Here is a 16975-nt window from a genome sequence, read left to right as displayed (position 1 = left end):
TATGAGGATGATGTGGAAGATTTATTTACTAAATCATAGCCTAAATCCACATTTGAAAAACATATCTATAGAAATTATTTGAACTCCCATGATTGTAGCAATCAGGGGGAGACGTTGACATCAACTGGAGGTTCGATGTCTACATGCATGTTTTGATCTTGAAATGTGAAGGGAGCGTTGTGCTTTTTTTTCCCACTTCGACTGAGGTTATTTTTGTCCAACTGAGATTTGTTACTCAGCAAGGTTTTTGAGGAAATTTGAGGAGTGCCATCGATGTTACATGATGTCACTTTTGGACGACACAAGGGAGAGTGTTGCAGGAGTTAGAGTTCTAGTGTGCCTAGCACAAACGAGGTTGCTTAACCTAGTTGTGATAGGGTTGGAATATTCTCATGGATATCCTATCAGTATCTTAGATAAATGTAGTGGGATTCTATAATTGTATTCCAAGCAAACATATATATAATCCTCTATATATAAAGGCTCCTATTATGAATGAAATACACATCTACTTTCTCCCGAAACTCTTTTCACTACAACATATATTAGTTCCACCTTCCTAATTTTAGTTTACAACTCATTGATCAATTGTGGAAAAGTCTCATAATTAAAAGATTATGCTTTTCTTACTCGATCTTCCATACTCATCTAAAAAGTAACTGAAATTCTAAGTTGTGAGTTGTGACCAAACACAACAAAATTCTCAATAAGTAGCACTTCAATTCAATTGCTCATATTGCGAAAATTCATTTGTACTGAATACTGATTAACTTAAAGTGAAGAATCTTTCTTCAGAATGAATATAGAATTTAGTTACATTTATAATTTGTAGGAAAAAAAAAAATTGTTATTAACTTTAGGGCAAACATCGCCTTTCCCATGCATTAGCAATAAATCCATGAAGCATCGCCATTCCCATCATTCATCATCAGTTAACAACTCTAAAGCAGTTTCTACCAATGAGTGAATTGTAGTATTGTGCCTGCTCATTCCCACAGTACCAGAGAAAATGTTGAAGCTTTCCAACTCGGCTGTGGTCTCTAGCACATGTTCGAGCTCCTTTTCCATCCCCAATTGCTTGAATATTTGAATATTTGAAGGTTTGTCTTTCATCATCCAAATAGCCAGCTCTATGGCAAACCTCCTTATTCTTGGAACTTTAATTCGTGGGTGTCTGTACTTCCTCAGAATCTCGACTAATTCATAAGCTAGTTCTGCCTCTGTAACTCTAGCTCTCTCAAACATGAGACTTGATTCTTCAGGAGACAAGAATGACAGAACATGTGGAGCTAGGCCAACCATTACTTCCTTTAGTTTGTGCTCTTCTGACATGATTTCCTTGAGCACCTGCATTGTGAACCAATTGCGTAATAAATGATCAACGCATAACAATTAACAGTTGTAACCTAGCACAAGTATGACATGTTATAAGACTAACAAACTGAATTGTTGATCAATTGTTTCTGATCGATCCAATTCAGATTGATGAAGAACATCATGGTATATCAAACTGTCTGGTAACGAATACAAGTAGGTAATGTAGCAAGAAAGTACTCACTGTAGGTGCTGCATTTGCAATTCCCTTGAGCTGGTTGAAACAGTTTTTGCCACTGTATGTGCACATGTTCCTCAAAACTCTAGCAGCATTGATGCGAATCAATGGAGAATCAAGAGCTACAACAAGGCTATCCACTACACACAACTTCAAGATACGATGACAGTTGTTCCTGCTTTCTAATACCAGCATTGCTAGAGCTTCCCCAGCTCTAGTTATTACCTCTCTATTAGTGACCACAATTTCCTCCCTTTCTTTTTCCTTTTGAAGGAAAATGTTGAACAACTCCTTAAGCACTCCACCTGTTCCTCCTATTCTCTCTGTTGCTTCCTCTTCCAGTGCTAGACTAGATAAGATTTCAATACCCAATAATTGCAGGTTTGGATGCTTCTCACCATGCCTCAAGATATCTCTGATATTGCTGATTGTGAAAACTATCTCCGAAATCTCTCTGCGGAGAATATTTCCTGTGTTGCCTGTTGTGCTTACAAGCCTCTTCACCAATTGCAACGATCGCTTCAGCGTCAGTAGCTGAGTTGGTGTAACATTTTCTGCCTTGAGCAACACCTCCTCAGCATGTGTGAAGTCTATGATCTTTGGCAGGAGGCCTCTTGTGTTTCCAATCTTGCCAGAGTTATCGTGATCACGCGCAAGTTTCTTCAAAATAAGCAGGCCTAAATGATTGAATGTCGACAAACCATAGTTAGCATGATCAGAATGAGTTTTCTTTTCACTGATTTCATCACATGCACCACTTGAGCTTCTGCTGGTTTGGAGCAGAGATGAAATTGATTCCATTGCACCAGGAATTCCAGCTACTCGGATAGAGTTCTGCTTCTTGCCAGCCAGTTTTGACAGTATTTCTGCAGCCGATCTTCTAATCACTTCTTCATCTGGATCAGTCCAATTCAGTATCTCAACCAATCTTTCTATAACTGATATATTTATCCCTATCTTCTGTAAGGTGTCATCCGAATACCGGGGGCTCATAGAGAATTGGCAAAGAATTTTAGCTCCAATAAGCTGCTCATCTGTGGAATTTGAACCCAATAGGTCCATGCCAAAAGAGACCATATCCATCTTCAAGCCATCAAAAATGCTTCCATTGACACATCTAGAATAGGCATCATAGAAAAACCTTCTAATCGAAACCAAACCTGAAGGGCCTAACTCACACTCCTTGTTCACCTCGTCCAAAAGTTTACAGTAGCTCACCTTGTACTCACAGTAAGTCTTCTCCATCAAAAACAGCATAGCTTCTGCCAAGGCCAAGGAATAGAAAACACTCAGAGCAGCTTGCCGGTTCCTCTTGTCAGTGTCTCCTTTCTCCACATCACCATAGTTGTGTTTTATGAGCTTCATCAATGAGAGAGCAATACAAGCTGAAGCTGATAAAAGCTGAAGCCAATAGAGCAATTTGCTGATGTGTCTCGCCCGAAAAACCCATTGAGCATATGGAAGGAGAGGGACTTCTGAGCTTGTCCAAGTCCGAGTAGTCTTTCCTTGAACATTGAAACCTCTCAAGTTTCTTGCATCATTAGTCCCTGCAGTCTGTCTACTGCGTTGACTATGCTTCCTGACTGGTAGAACAGGCTTGAAAAAAGCCTTGATGCTCCCAAATATGAAGCTCGAGCTCATTTTCAATGCTCGAAAGCTGTTGATCCCAGCATCAGTGATGGACCATGTGGCTTGATGCTGCCACTCAAGCTCATGGCTCCTGCTGAAAATCCGAGTCCCTTCAATCAACAAAATGATGGTGATGAACCAGAAGTCTGTTTTGTCCAAAGTAATAGCAAAACCGCCAAGAAGAACAACCGTGGCCCAGATGAAACCGAGAGTTCCAAGGCCGGTTGCTGCTTTTTCGAGCACTGCTAGGCGGAGAGCGAAAAGGGTCAGCTTCTTTTCAGGTGCACGAACTGTTGGCTTTGTTAATGGACCAACAGAAGCTGAAGTGTTGCTCTCTTTCTTCTCAATACTAGTTTGTGGCTGAAACATTGTGTTGCCTACACTGTCGGTCTCACTCAGCCTCTGAAGGTCAGAAATCTGCAGCCGAATGCTTCCTTCTTCGCCTTCTGCAGAATTATGCAGAACCATGGTGCTAAATCTCTCTCTCTTTCTCTCTCTCAATCAAATATAGGTTGGATGGTGGAAATAGATGTAAGATTTGGTTTTCTGTGTTTGTAGCTGTTGGTGTTTTTGACGGTGCAGAAAATGATTGGGGAATTAGCCTTATAAACTAGGAGGCAAAGTAGCTTGGGGAGCACGTTTTTTGTGAGGAAATGAGGAGGAAAGGAGTAAACGCCATATTGCTTTTGTTTTTGGCTCACTTTCCTTTTAGGTTTGTTATGTGTTTAGTTTGGAAATGATTTTGATCCTTCTGTCTTTGCTTCTACCAAGTAGTTTCTTGATGAATCAGCTAAAGACATAAAAGCCTACATCTTTTTCTAACCTAAAGTGAAAATCTTTTGTTTTGTTGTTCATATTGTTATCTCCCACTTTATCTTGCTTTTCACTTTATATGAAAAAAACCAATGTAGAGGGTTTTTGTTCTTATAAAATCAAGTGGTTTACGATGTATTATAGCTTGGAGACATTGACTTCTGTCCAGTTTTTCCTAAGAAGACTTTGACTTCTGCCTTGAGTTGATGTTAATCAATTATGTCCTCCTGGTCTTTCTCCTAATAGGATCAAGTTGGGATAAAATTCCACTTTGCCAACTAAGCATCTGCATCAGAACAGATATGAATGATCAGGATTGGATTTCATTATACTATCAAATTAAGCCACTTGTCCATTGCTAATTATATTAGTACTTGATTATTAAAAGTCTGAGTTCTATCAGTTCAAAACTCTTTTATAATACTTATAAATTAAGCATCGAACTTTCAAATTAGCATATTTCTTTGTGATTTTGGCAAATTGGTTGTAGCTTGCAGAAATGGAATTATAGGAGGAATCCATTTTCTACGGTGTTCATTTGTGTCAAGCTAAAGGCTCATCCTTTCCTACTTCTATTACTTTAAAGACTCGAGCTTTCAGACTTTGAGTGTACGATTGGTGTTTAGTCTGATTTGATCCAATCTCTGTTAAAGATTATGTTGGACTGCAACTAAAGCAGTGTCTTTTAGTTAATTAAAGGTTCAGAACAAGTATGATTAAGAGATAGGAAGCTCCCTCAAGTTTGGGAATCGAATTTTCGCGTAAACTGTTTCAATTAGGTTTTCGTTCTTCTCTGGGTCTTTGAACCACGCTCTAAGTTAGTGATTGAGGAATAATAAGACACCACTTCTTTTATTATTTATTAGATTCATACCCTGTAAGGTCTAAAACCTCTGAACAATGGCGGATAGAATGTGAACTGAAAGAAAACAAGAATTCACCACAGGGAAAGAAAAGTAAAGAACAAATTGTATGCCATGGAGTGCAGTGAGGCTAAAGTTATGAACACCTGATTTTAGGGTTGATGGAAAAGAGTAGAGGCAACATTTTAGTGCTGGGTTTTGAATGAGTCTATTGTTTTAGGTGGGTTTAGGGTTTAGGTGGTGTACATTTAGAAAGAAGGGTAGGTGAGTGGGTAGAGTAAGACCATTAAGCTTTTTATAGAGAGGTAGAGTTCTAAGCAAGCTCACAACCATAAATCAACACATATTCCTGATCTATAATCAACTAAACTCATAACAATGAATCTTCCTTTCAGAAGGACCATTTCAATATAACAGTATCTTAACATAAATTTAACAAATTGCAACTATAAACAAATGTATCTCCATTCAAATGCTCATTGAATACAAAAATTTTGAACAGACCTAGGTAGACCAAAGAATTGTTCTCCTCTTTGCTACTCTACTTTATATCTTGAGTGCAGAACTTGCAGACAAAACTTTGAAGCAGGCGGCTGTTGATCATGCTTCCATCACCACCGGTGTGTTGCTTGCCCCAACTTCAATCACTCGACCAGTTAAATATGCAGCTGGATTACAATTTCCACCTCTTGCCAACTGTTATCATGTAGAAGAGATGTAATAGTTGCAAATATGCACTAGTTGCTAACATTTCTAAGCATACAAGTGCAGCACATACAATTTGATGTACCAATTCATTTGACAAAGTTCTTGAGCATTTCTACATGTAGCAGGATAAGCAAAACCATTGCTAAATTCCTAGAAGATCTCTTTTACAATGTACAAGCCCCCATCACTAGGTTAGCTAATAGACTTCACATAATCACTGCAGTAGCTTTTTGCATCCTCCAAGTGACAAGCAAATCAAATGACCATTTAGCTAGAGACCTAAGAAATTAAGGTTGGATCGTAGGCAGGCTAACAGAAACTGATCTTTAGACCATACTGAAATATGATTTCAAAAAAGTTCAAACCTGATTTCTAATAAAAAGACTGGCTTCTCCAGTTCAGGCTAATAAAAAGACCTAATTCTCTGGTATATATTTTTGGCTGATACAGAAGCAAAGACAGTACTTCCACACAGAATGACCAACAGGAAAGTCAGATGTTGCAAATGTATTTTTAAGGCAACAAGGGCAGGTCAGCATTGATTATAGCATCAAAATAAGAATGTCAAATATCTAAGTGCAAGAGCCACTTTTTTACTAATCCAATTGCAAACTCAACTTGCTAAAATTCCATCCAGAAGCAAAGACAGCACTTCCACACAGAATGACTAACAGGAAAGTCAGATGTTGCAAATGTATAGGCAACAAGGGCAGGTCAGCAATATTGATTATAGCATCAAAATAAGAATGTCAAATATCTAAGTGAGAGGGCCACTTTTGTACGAATCTAATTGCAACCTCAACTTGCCAAAATGCCATCCCATAAACAACTCAGAGTTCACCTAATATTTTTTCATCATCAGGATACGTCGCATTAACTAGAAGATCAAGTCCAACCATATCTAACACTCTTTACCCATGAAAGGCCATTTAGTCCTCTTCATTTACAAGTAAACAATACCTTCAACAAATGTAATTGCACGATTCCAATCTATTCAAAGAAGATATCTCATTTATGGAGTTTACGATGACAATGAAGCAAATGTAATATATTGATCTCGCTAACTTCAAAAAAAGATTCAAGACATTGTGAACTACAGCTTAAAGCAGTCTATTTTCCAAGGTTATCCACTTCATATTCAAATTAGCTACAAAGCTCTAACTAACCAATGCATTTCAAATTGCTCCATTACGAACCAAAACCCACAATTACCTCCGCAGCTAAATCACACTTCTCCTCTGGTGCACCTTAGCCTTCTCGGCGCGAACAATCGACTCCACCAACTGCACCGCATTGTCCAGCCTCCCCTCGGCATTCACCACCACATAATCAAAACTCTTGACATGCTTCACCTCCTCCCTCGCCGTCGCAATCCTCACAAGCAAAGACTCCTTCGTCTCGGTCTTCCTATCCACCAACCTCTCCACAAGCTTAGCCTCACTCTCGGCCATCAAGAATATAAACACAGCAGAATCCCCCAAAATCCTCCTCAAAGTCTGAGCCCCCTGAATATCAACTCTCAAGACAATGTCATGCCCTTTCCCCATGTAATCCCTAATCTGCTGTTTCGGAATCCCCTTATAGTCTCCATACACCAATGCATATTCCAGAAGCTCATCTTTATGCACCATACTTAAAAACTCTTCCTTGCTCACAAAGTAATAGTCTTTACCGTGGACCTCGCCGGGCCGGATGGGCCGGCTGGTCGCCGTGACGACGAAATGGAGGTTAGGGTTGACATCCCGGAGCTTTTTAATCACGGCGTCTTTGCCGACGCCGCTGGGGCCGCTGATGACGATGATGAGGGGGGCTGGGGCGGGGCAGAGGGGCTCGGAGGTGAAGGCGGAGCCGAGGGAGGACTCGAGGGCGCGGAGGAGGTCGGAGCGGTCGGCTTTGTTGAGGGCGGGGATGGAGGCGGAGGTGGGGCGGCGGGCGTCGGACATTTGGGAGAGGAATCGGGGGAATGGGGGGTTAGGGTTTGGATTGGGGGAGAGGGAATTGGGGGTTTTGGGGGATTTGGGGGAGAGGAGGAAGAGGAGAGGAGGGGGGTTGGTGCGGGAGGAGAGAGAGGTGGTGAGGAATCTGCGAAACATTGAGAGTGCACTATATGAGGTTGGAGAAGCAGAGCATTGAATTTGGGCTCCTGTGGTTAGGTGTGGAGTGGAGTGTGGGATTTCGCTAGAAGTTTTGAGAGTTTTGGACCGTTTTGGGGATTTGGTGGCACCAAGAATTTGAGGAGAAAGGAAAACAGTGTCAATATCTTTTGATTTGTTGACGAATAATGATGGCATGTAAGGATGGGATTGGCCGGAGAGAGTTTGTCAGCCAAAACACAAAAATTTTATCAAAATATCTCTCAAATATTAAAAAACATTTGAACTGAAATATTTGATAAAAACAAAATGGTCAATTCACAAATAAATAAAAAAACAAAAGAAATTTAACAAAAAAAAAAATCAAAAACAAAATATGTGCAGCAATTTTCTCTATATTTTATGGAATAACTTCCCACGTAATTATCCACACCCATTGAGTATGTTTGGAGTCTAATATATTTTAGTGGTTCTAAACTTCTAATCTTAAGATTAATGGGTAATAGGTATAAACAGTGTTGTGTGTTAAGGTATTAAACGTATTGAAATATGTTAAACATGTCGTTCAAGACGACTTTCTTAAATCTCTTGATAACCAAGTTGTGAGGTGTTGAGTTTGAATCTATTTATTAGGGGGTTGTTCGGGAGTTCGTGGGTGGAAATGAGGGCTATCTGTTTATAATTATGGCTTGACAAGTTAAGATTTCTCTTGATATAGTACAATCCGTTTTTATGCATGTGAGGTCATGTTGAAATTGAAAATCATAGTATTGAAAACAACTCCAATTGACATGACTAGAACCAAACCCATAAAATAACATACGTTACACAATGCATCACATGTTTCAATTGTAAATGACCAAATTGTAATGCATTACATGATTGGAGAAATTATAATATGTTACATTCACATATCAAATGTAATGAGCCATCAAATTAGCGGTCAATAAAAGGCTAATTTAATTAAAAACTCAATCCAATTGTCGATATTCAACATTAACAACTTATGTTATATATGAAAAATTATGTATCCATTTCATGCCTAGATGTAGATTTCGTCCACCATAACATGTGCGCTATATAATTTGCTCGCTACTATGCAAGTGACAAAATTCATCCAAAACCTTGTTATATGATGTAACAACTCTACTCATATTAGATGTTAACGATTACTGTATTAAGATACATTCACTATTTTTAGATATCAAAACTTATTTTTCCACATGTCATTAGAGTTGATATTGGGAATCTTTACATGTTTGACTCAAGCTCACTATCCTCTGTCCTCTAATAGAGGATACGTTGCATCAAGAACAATTTGGAGTTGGGACTTTTACGATTTGTGCCGTGACATGTGAAACCCCATCCCAAGATTGTGACTTGGAAGTTTGAACCATAATTGTAGCCCCATGACTCCCAAACTCTTGCATGATTGAGTCGTCCCACCTTTGCATCAATTTCCTAGGTGGAGATTGAGGTCGTGAGCTGTTTGGCCAAAACCAAACAAAATAATTGAAAGCCAAGCACAAATTTCACACCATCCACCTCCACAACATCAATGGTTTTTGGCCAAAAGGGCAAGTCTTTATATAAATACCCTGCGTGGTCTTCACCACGCAATCTCATTTTAAATCACAACCGTCATCCACCACCAGCCCACCATCAACGCCACCACCCCCAATTATTAGACACCCCTCAATTCTCAATTTAACCCCAAAACCCCCCCAATTTCCACCGATTCAACTTCTTCTTCCTCAATTCGATCAAAAACCCTAATTCTCAATCCGACCCCCAAAACCCAAATTCCCCCGACCCAATTCGCAATCCCTCCTCCCAATTAGACCCAGAGCGTCAAAATCGAACCTTTCCTCCATTGATGGGCACAATCAAGGTCGGCAGCGACAAATCAAAACCCTCGCCGCCGCCGCAGCCTACGCCGACCACGTGCTCGACGTCCTGCACCGAAACCATCAATGGCTGCCACGAATTCAAGATCAGCGGGTACTCGCTCACCAAGGGCATGGGGATCGGGAAGTACGTCGGCTCCGAGCAGTTCAACGTCGGCGGGTACACGTGGGCCATATACTTCTACCCCGACGGCAAGAGCGTCGAGGACAACGCCAATTACGTGTCGCTGTTCATCGCGTTGGCCAGCGAAGGCAGCGATGTGAGGGCTTTGTTCGAGCTGACGCTTCTGGACCAGAGCGAAAGGCAACGCCACAAGGTCCATAGCCATTTTCTCAGGAGGCTCGAGAGCGGCCCTTACACGCTTAAATACCGAGGAAGCATGTGGTATGTGTTGTTCATTACTATTTCAATGTGTGATGTTTTCGTGTATTATATGCTGTGTGTGTTTATGGATTCAATTTTGATTGCCGATTTCGGATTGAGTAGTTTGTTAGTGAATGATGATATGATTTTAGAGATGTTGGAATGTGTAGGTTTGTTAGAGTTAAATAAGGTTGGTTGTAGGAGTGAATTTGTGTTATCGGATCCTTACAGCTGTAACTTTAGGTCTATTACAATTGTAATGCTTCCTTGAATGCAATTCAAATATAAGATCACCGAGTAAATTTTGTTTAGATGAAATTCAAGTGAGCAGGCAAACAAGCTTGCACTCTTATGTTGTCTGTAACAGTAGTTCTTTTTGACCTACAGAACATGCCTGTTAACTTGGTAGATCCTACCAGATTGTTATGGTGGATTAACAAAGTCTTCTAATGTTTTGTACTTTACCTTGTTAGGGTTTATGTAGGATAGAATTATTGCTTGGAATGTTGTGGTGATAGTCGTAACTGAATAGGCTCATTGTTGGTCTGTTGCAGGGGTTATAAACGTTTCTTCAGAAGAAGTCTTTTAGAGACATCAGACCATCTTAAAGATGATTGCCTCATAATAAAGTGCCGCGTTGGGGTTGTTAGGACAAATACGGAGGGACCCAAAACATACGCTATAGCAGTACCACCTTCCAACATGGGTCAGCATTTTGGTAAGCTTTTAGAAAGTGGAAAGGGGACGGATGTGAGTTTTGAAGTTGATCAGGAAGTATTTTCTGCACACAAAGTGGTGCTTGCTGCACGCTCACCTGTGTTCAGGGCACAACTGTTTGGCCCATTGAAAGATAAAAACTCTTGTTGCATAAAGGTTGAAGACATTGAGACTCCTGTTTTTAAGGTTCTCTCTCTCTCTCTCTCCCTCTCTCCCTCTCTCTCTCTCTCTCTCTCTCTCTCTCTTGTGTGTGCAAAATTAGTATTCACCACTAAAGAAGTAAGACTGCAATTATGGACATGACACTATATACATTTTGATAGAATATATAATTAATCATATAATTTTCGCATCAGTTGAGAACTTGGGTGGGCAAAACTGTGTCTAGTTTGTGTTTGAGCATGATTAGGACATTCTGCAAATGAATGTGCAGCTCGGGTGTTTTCACCATCTGATTAAGTTGTTCATGCTTGTTTGAGAGAACTTTAGAATGGTGTTTATATATGTCTGGGTGGGTGGGATTGGGGCTAAATACTGTCTCTTTTGCAAATGGCAATTTTAAATTAGCACCAGAGGATAAAAGAAAGGTACTCTCCTTGTAAGCCAGAGATTTTGACTGCAGACTCCCAATATGTTTAAAAGAATTTATTTGGGGATGATTGATTTAGTGCTACATGCACTTGAAGGCTTGAAGCTTTTTGTTTGACCACAAAAGTAAGTCTGTTTAATTGCTGCCACACGGATGAATTTCGTAGATTATAACATCAAATTGTGTATGAGGTTGGTTAGAAACTTAGATGTTTGTTTCTGGTTGATCGCATATTCATGTATGAAATGTGTGGTTTACTTTTATTCAAGTATTCAACGGAAATTCATTTTTATGAACTATTTCATAATGTGTTTGTCATTGAAAAAAAAATTATGTCAACGTATTCTTTGAATTTTTCAAGATGCAGTATAAGCCTGTTATTCCTCATGTTTAAAATTGGGAAACGTAGCTTTTGCCGCTCCTATATTCAGCACTTTGTTGCTGCAGCTGAGGCTCACTACTTTCAATTGTTTTTCAGAATGCTTCTATTCTATCTACATTTAGTTCATTATCAATTTTCCGATTTCATGTTTCATCCATATATCTCTTATTATTGGTGCTTGTAATAACTGGCTCTAAGTATGGAAACAATGGTTTTCTCTTAAAGCGTCTGTTCCACTTGCTTCAAGTTTTATGGATGGCTATTGTAGGTGTGTTATTTCTTTGTTGAACATGAGGTTGGGGATAGATATGAAATGGAGCAAGCCATTTGCATTTAGGGAAGTTCATGGTTTTGGAGGATCCAAGTTTAGCTGGGGACAAATGTAGTTTCATAGTTTTGTAAAAGCATGTTTTAGTGTTAGTGTTGATGATGACCTGCTAATTTTTTTGTTTTTTTTTCTGATGTGTTGGGCTCAAAATATAGTTGCTGGATTTTTGAATTTAAGGGGACTAGGAAGAGCTCGAGTGATAATAACTGCTCTTCGTGTTTGCTCTGGATGTGTGCAGGTTTTACTTCACTTCATCTACTGGGATGCTTTACCAGATATGGAAGAGCTTCTGGGGCTAAGTTCAAATTGGGCTTCTGCACAGACTACACTTATGGCCCAACATCTGCTGGCGGCAGCAGATCGTTATGCCCTCGAGAGGCTCAAAGTGCTGTGTGAGGCTAAACTTTGTGAGAATGTAGCCATAAACAATGTTGCAACAACATTGGCCTTGGCAGAGCAGCATCACTGTTTCCAACTTAAAGCTGTATGTCTCAAATTCATTGCAGTGCCTGAAAACTTAAGAGGTAATTATTTTCTGTACTGATCTGCTGTGTTATTATTTGTAGAGAGCTGTTTCCAGAAATTAAGAAAATTATCTGTTGTCAATCCTTAACGTTCCTTGGTTATAACTGCAATATCTTAGTTATTTTATGCCAAACACATTCAATTTAATCTGGTGTCTGAGACTAGACATGACGAAATTTGCTATTCAACTTAAATAATGTTTTATTTTATTTATTTTTTTGGGTTTTTGGGGTGGGGGGTGGGGGAGAGAGAACAAAAACAGCTTTGCTTCTCCGTTTACAATAAGCCTGCAAATGAAGGCCAACAGACTAGACCAGGCAATACCCTTTTGCCTCTTTGAACAACGGTGAAAGTTAGTGATCCATCTTTCCCAATTCACGAATCACAAAAACCTCCCAAACTGTATGGCTTTACTTCTATCTGAAAGCAAATGAAGCATAGACTCTCAAGGCCAGGACAGAAGCAGAAGCTAGGATCCAAAATGAGGTTTCATTTGACTCTCTGGCAATTAGTGAGCAATCTACTTCGGATAAGAAGCCAAATAAACAATCTAAGTTTTGAAAGTAAAGCTAACTCCAAATAAAACTGCAAGATATGTTTCAGCATGGAAAGTGCTATGTGAGCTGATTTGACAGAGAATTGACCATCAGATGCCCATATTAGTTTGTCAGGACCACAACCTGCAAAACCAGCAGGGTTGCCAAATTTTCAGTGACATCATTGGGAAGGCTGGCATCAACATAGGGATATCCAAACTTGGCCATCCTAGAAGTCTTGACAGTCTACTTAGCACCAATAAATCTAGAATCAGTACTTTGTCACAGCCAGACTAGTTCTTAGTGCAAAAGTGAGCAGTACAACTGGTCTCCAATCCTCCAAACTAGCCCTTGTCTTATTAGATTAACTGCATGCACAACACTACTCCCCAGTTCTAGAGCCCCCTTTTGGACTATTAGTGTCTGAAAAAGAGGCATTCATTAAATACTTTTTTTGAATAATAGCATCCCAAGGACAGGTCTCATTCCCTGTTGTCCTCCAGCTTGCCTTAGCTAGCAGGCCTTATTCATGTCAGTGGTTTTTCTTTTCTATTATTTTCCTTTGTACTTTGGCCTGCAGATTAGGTTGCAATTTGTGAGATGGACTTTCTTTTTTGAATCGATGTTTTCCAGAAAATTTTATGGAGTCTATTAAGACTATTGCTAGTTTGAGCAGGAAGTTTAGCTGCCTGCAAGGAGGATTAGAGGCTGTAACAGCTTGGAATAGGGTCATTTCCAGGCATATTAGGAGTTTTGCGGTTCCAGCTACCAAGCTTGCTCTAGGCTAGCATAAGTCTTTTAAGTCAATCTAGAATGAACTGATTCTCTTCTTTTTCTTTTAAAAGTGCTTTTGTTTCTTATTTTGGAAAAGAAAGATGTAATATTGTGAAATGTTTTTTGACCATACACCAGTTGTGTGGACCGTGGAGCAAACAAGGGCACATAGCTTTCGAAAATATAAATTTATGATATGTCAGATAAGTTGAAATATACAAACATATGAAGTAAGCTTTCTTTGCAGTGGGGAATATTTTGTACATTAATTTGAATTGATATGACTTGTGAATGAATGGGCTTTAAGATAACTCCTTTTCTGTTGGGAACCTCTTGTGCATGTGTTCTTTTTTCAACTTTCAGTTTAATCTTATTCAAGTAATTGGTTGTAGTACATTTTCTAAGTGGGGATTTGAATAACTACATACTGACCAGAAATTGCTAAATTCTTTTCAGCTGTGATCGAGACTGATGGTTACAAGTACTTGACGGAAAGCTGCCCTTCGGTCATCACCGAATTACTGCAGTATGTTGCAAGGATTGGTGAGCATTCTTTTATTGCTGGTGGATATGGGAAAGGGACCTTGTTAGATGGCAGTGACATGCATGGAAGGCGGGTTAAGCCGAGATTGTATTGATTTGGAAATAAGCTGCAAGAACGTAGGAGAGCGCTTGCTAGGTTTATACATTTATAATTGTATTAACACTGCTAATTCATATGAAAATAACATCAAAATTAGTGGTTCGATGGGCCGTTTTCATGTAATATTTGCGTTTATGGAATTCTTTGGTGTATGTTTTGGTAATTTGTATTGTAAACTTCTGATGGCTATACCTGTGCAATTTTGCTTGGTGTAGACGTGTAGAGTGACTATCATATTTGTTAATGATAAAACATGGCATGTTTTGATGGTGGGTTTCCTTTTATGTGTAAATATTGCTAGACCTTAAAAAAACCTCATGAACTCCCAAGGAGACCAAGGCTAGATGCCAACATGTATTGGTGTTGCAAAGGCCTTTCTAATAACACAAATGAAGAAGAATTAGATGAGACACCACGAAAGATTCGATGCAATTGATTCATGGTACTTTTGGCAAAAAAGCCAACAAAATATAAACAAAACGTCGAGATTCCGACGGACGTCGCTGCCAGTAAATGATGTAATCAAGACCTTGGGAAGAACTTCGCCGTCAATGGTCTTAAAATCTAGCTAGGTGTTGATCAATTGTCGCAGGTTCCGGCCAAGAAAACTAATATGTTCATTAGTACGTTACTTTAGGTTTTAAAGGGTGTTTTATGGAAATGTGTTGGGTACAGTTAGAAATCATTTTGGAATTTAATAAAAGTTGCTATATTTACGTGTTGGAAAATTATGTCTTTATAAATATATACTTGTTCTAGTAAAACTCTAATTTGTGTTTGGCCCAAACTCTAGTTTACTTGACCTAGGGGTAATAGGGTTTAATTTAGAAGAATCTAGAGATTATCTTTCCTTATATGATTCAGACTCTATGCCTTGTAATCCTCTATATAAAGAGGCCCCTATTATCAATGAGAATACACAACGATTTTCTCTCAATTCTCGTTTCTCCAAAACACGTTATCAGCACGAGCTCTAACCCTAGCTTTAAAGACCAAAACCCTAAAAGCCGAAAAAAATACTTCACCGGATTAGCCTCGCCGGTGCTACCACTGCCCCCGCATTGCAACTCAACGCTAACCCTACCAAGTTAGCCTCGCTGCCCCTGCAGCGCCCAAAAGCCCTCCTTGCCTTCTCCCCCCGCAAACACTCGCCTTTCCCCGTGCACGCTCGCAGCATCTCCTTAGCATCCTCGAGACCTCGCGAATTTGCAACCCCGCAACCTCGACTCATCAAACCCGCGCCCTCACGACTCTGCGAACCTACTGCCTCGAGACTCTGCAACCTCGCGACCTCGACTCCGCAAACCCGCACCCTCACGACTCTGCGAACTTGCTGCCAAGCGACTCTGCGAACCTGCGACTTTGCGACCACGCTGCAACCATACAAGTCTGCTCGCTTGAACTAGGACTGAAGCTCGTCTCCAAATCCTACGACAAGGACCAAATACATTCTGCAATCCTAAGAGGTAAACTTTTCTAAAAGTTCCCGTTTTTTAAAGTTTTTATTTTTTTCTCTTCTTCTTCTCGGGGACTTGTAACCTCCCTTCTTCTACCCCCCCCCCCCCCCCCCCCCCCCCCCGTCTTCTTCATAGGGGAGACCAAATAGCCGAACTGTGGGGGTTCGTGCTCACTCCAAGCTTAGAGCTTGTAGAGTCATCCAAACTTAGAGTTTGTTGAGAAGAAAAACGATCGACCACATACGTCATTGTTTCGATCTAATCCAAAACCCCTCTTGGAATCGGATTTTCTTAGAAGCGACTATGCTCAGAAAATCCCTAATTTCTTGGAAGCGACTACGCTCAGAAATTTAATAGTTTTTCTTGGTAGCCTTTTTTCACTCCGAAACTAACCCTTTTTTTCTTCGTGTTTTTCAGGATGAGTAACCTGAACAAATTGAGCTTCGCTCCACTAGAGACAACAGGCGCAGGATACCACAAGTGGGTCCGTGATGTGCGCCAGCATCTTAAGGCTGATGGGATCCTGAGTATGATCCAAGAGCCAAGTCTGGACGTGCTTACTCCTCAACAAGCTGCTGCTTTTGAAGCAAATAGAGGTACGAGAGAGGCTAATGAAGCAAAAGCCATCATTCTCATGACAAGGCACATGAATGATGCGCTCCAAAATGAGTACCTCAATGAGGAAGACCCAAGAAAACTATGGGTAGAACTCGAGCAGCGTTTTGGTAACGTCCATGATTCCCTGCTTCCAAACTTAGAAGTGAGATGGCATAGCCTCAGCTTCTGTGATTTCAAGTATGTACTTGACTACAATTCAGAAGCACTTCGTATCAAGTCATTGATGGAATTCTGTGGACAGAAAATCACTGATACGATGTTGATCGAGAAAACTCTCTCCACCTTCCCCCCCGTCTCTGCATTGATGGTAGCCAAAAACTATCGGATTGATGTCAATGCTAGACGCATCACAAGATTTCATGAGCTAATTGGTGCCATGAACGTAGTTGAAAAGCACGACAACATACTTATGAAGAACTGTAACTCTAGACCCGTGGGAGCCAAGTCAATTCCGGAGTCTAATTATAGTAGTGCCTC

General features: G+C 40.1%; 3 protein-coding genes across 3 annotated transcripts; 1 reads left to right on the top strand and 2 right to left on the bottom strand.

Annotated features, from left to right (window-relative positions):
* Positions 1-736: 736 nt before the first annotated feature.
* LOC112198305 lies at positions 737-3821 on the bottom strand. Its single transcript, XM_024339402.2, has 2 exons — positions 1559-3821; positions 737-1347 (listed from the first exon to the last, which is right to left on the bottom strand). Exons 1-2 carry the CDS (start codon positions 3647-3649, stop codon positions 919-921), a joined length of 2520 nt encoding a protein of 839 aa, XP_024195170.1. The 5' UTR covers positions 3650-3821; the 3' UTR covers positions 737-918.
* A 1439-nt stretch (positions 3822-5260) lies between these two features.
* Positions 5261-7867, bottom strand: LOC112198307 (guanylate kinase 3, chloroplastic). Its single transcript, XM_024339405.2, has 2 exons — positions 6778-7867; positions 5261-5553 (listed from the first exon to the last, which is right to left on the bottom strand). The coding sequence occupies exon 1, from the start codon at positions 7854-7856 to the stop codon at positions 6786-6788; it is 1071 nt and encodes a 356-aa protein (XP_024195173.1). The 5' UTR covers positions 7857-7867; the 3' UTR covers positions 5261-5553; positions 6778-6785.
* Positions 7868-9215: 1348 nt separating this feature from the next.
* On the top strand, positions 9216-14695 carry LOC112198306 (BTB/POZ and MATH domain-containing protein 1). The gene is made up of 4 exons (XM_024339404.2): positions 9216-9950; positions 10484-10832; positions 12184-12469; positions 14237-14695. The coding sequence occupies exons 1-4, from the start codon at positions 9535-9537 to the stop codon at positions 14416-14418; spliced, it is 1233 nt and encodes a 410-aa protein (XP_024195172.1). The 5' UTR covers positions 9216-9534; the 3' UTR covers positions 14419-14695.
* Positions 14696-16975: the final 2280 nt, after the last annotated feature.

The sequence above is a fragment of the Rosa chinensis genome, chromosome 4 (genome assembly GCF_002994745.2).
Source record: "Rosa chinensis cultivar Old Blush chromosome 4, RchiOBHm-V2, whole genome shotgun sequence".
Classification (NCBI taxonomy): Eukaryota; Viridiplantae; Streptophyta; class Magnoliopsida; order Rosales; family Rosaceae; genus Rosa; species Rosa chinensis.
The sequence above is the reverse complement of the archived record's forward strand: the minus strand, read 5'-3'. Positions and strand labels throughout refer to the sequence as shown.

Coding starts and splice junctions, on each gene's coding strand:
- LOC112198307 (XM_024339405.2), bottom strand. CDS start 7,856: ATGCCATCATTATTCGTCAACAAATCAAAAGATATTGACACTGTTTTC.
- LOC112198305 (XM_024339402.2), bottom strand. CDS start 3,649: ATGGTTCTGCATAATTCTGCAGAAGGCGAAGAAGGAAGCATTCGGCTG. Junction 1,348..1,558: donor TTGCAAATGCAGCACCTACA/GTGAGTACTTTC, acceptor TTCACAATGCAG/GTGCTCAAGGAAATCATGTC.
- LOC112198306 (XM_024339404.2), top strand. CDS start 9,535: ATGGGCACAATCAAGGTCGGCAGCGACAAATCAAAACCCTCGCCGCCG. Junction 9,951..10,483: donor AAATACCGAGGAAGCATGTG/GTATGTGTTGTT, acceptor GGTCTGTTGCAG/GGGTTATAAACGTTTCTTCA. Junction 10,833..12,183: donor TTGAGACTCCTGTTTTTAAG/GTTCTCTCTCTC, acceptor GGATGTGTGCAG/GTTTTACTTCACTTCATCTA.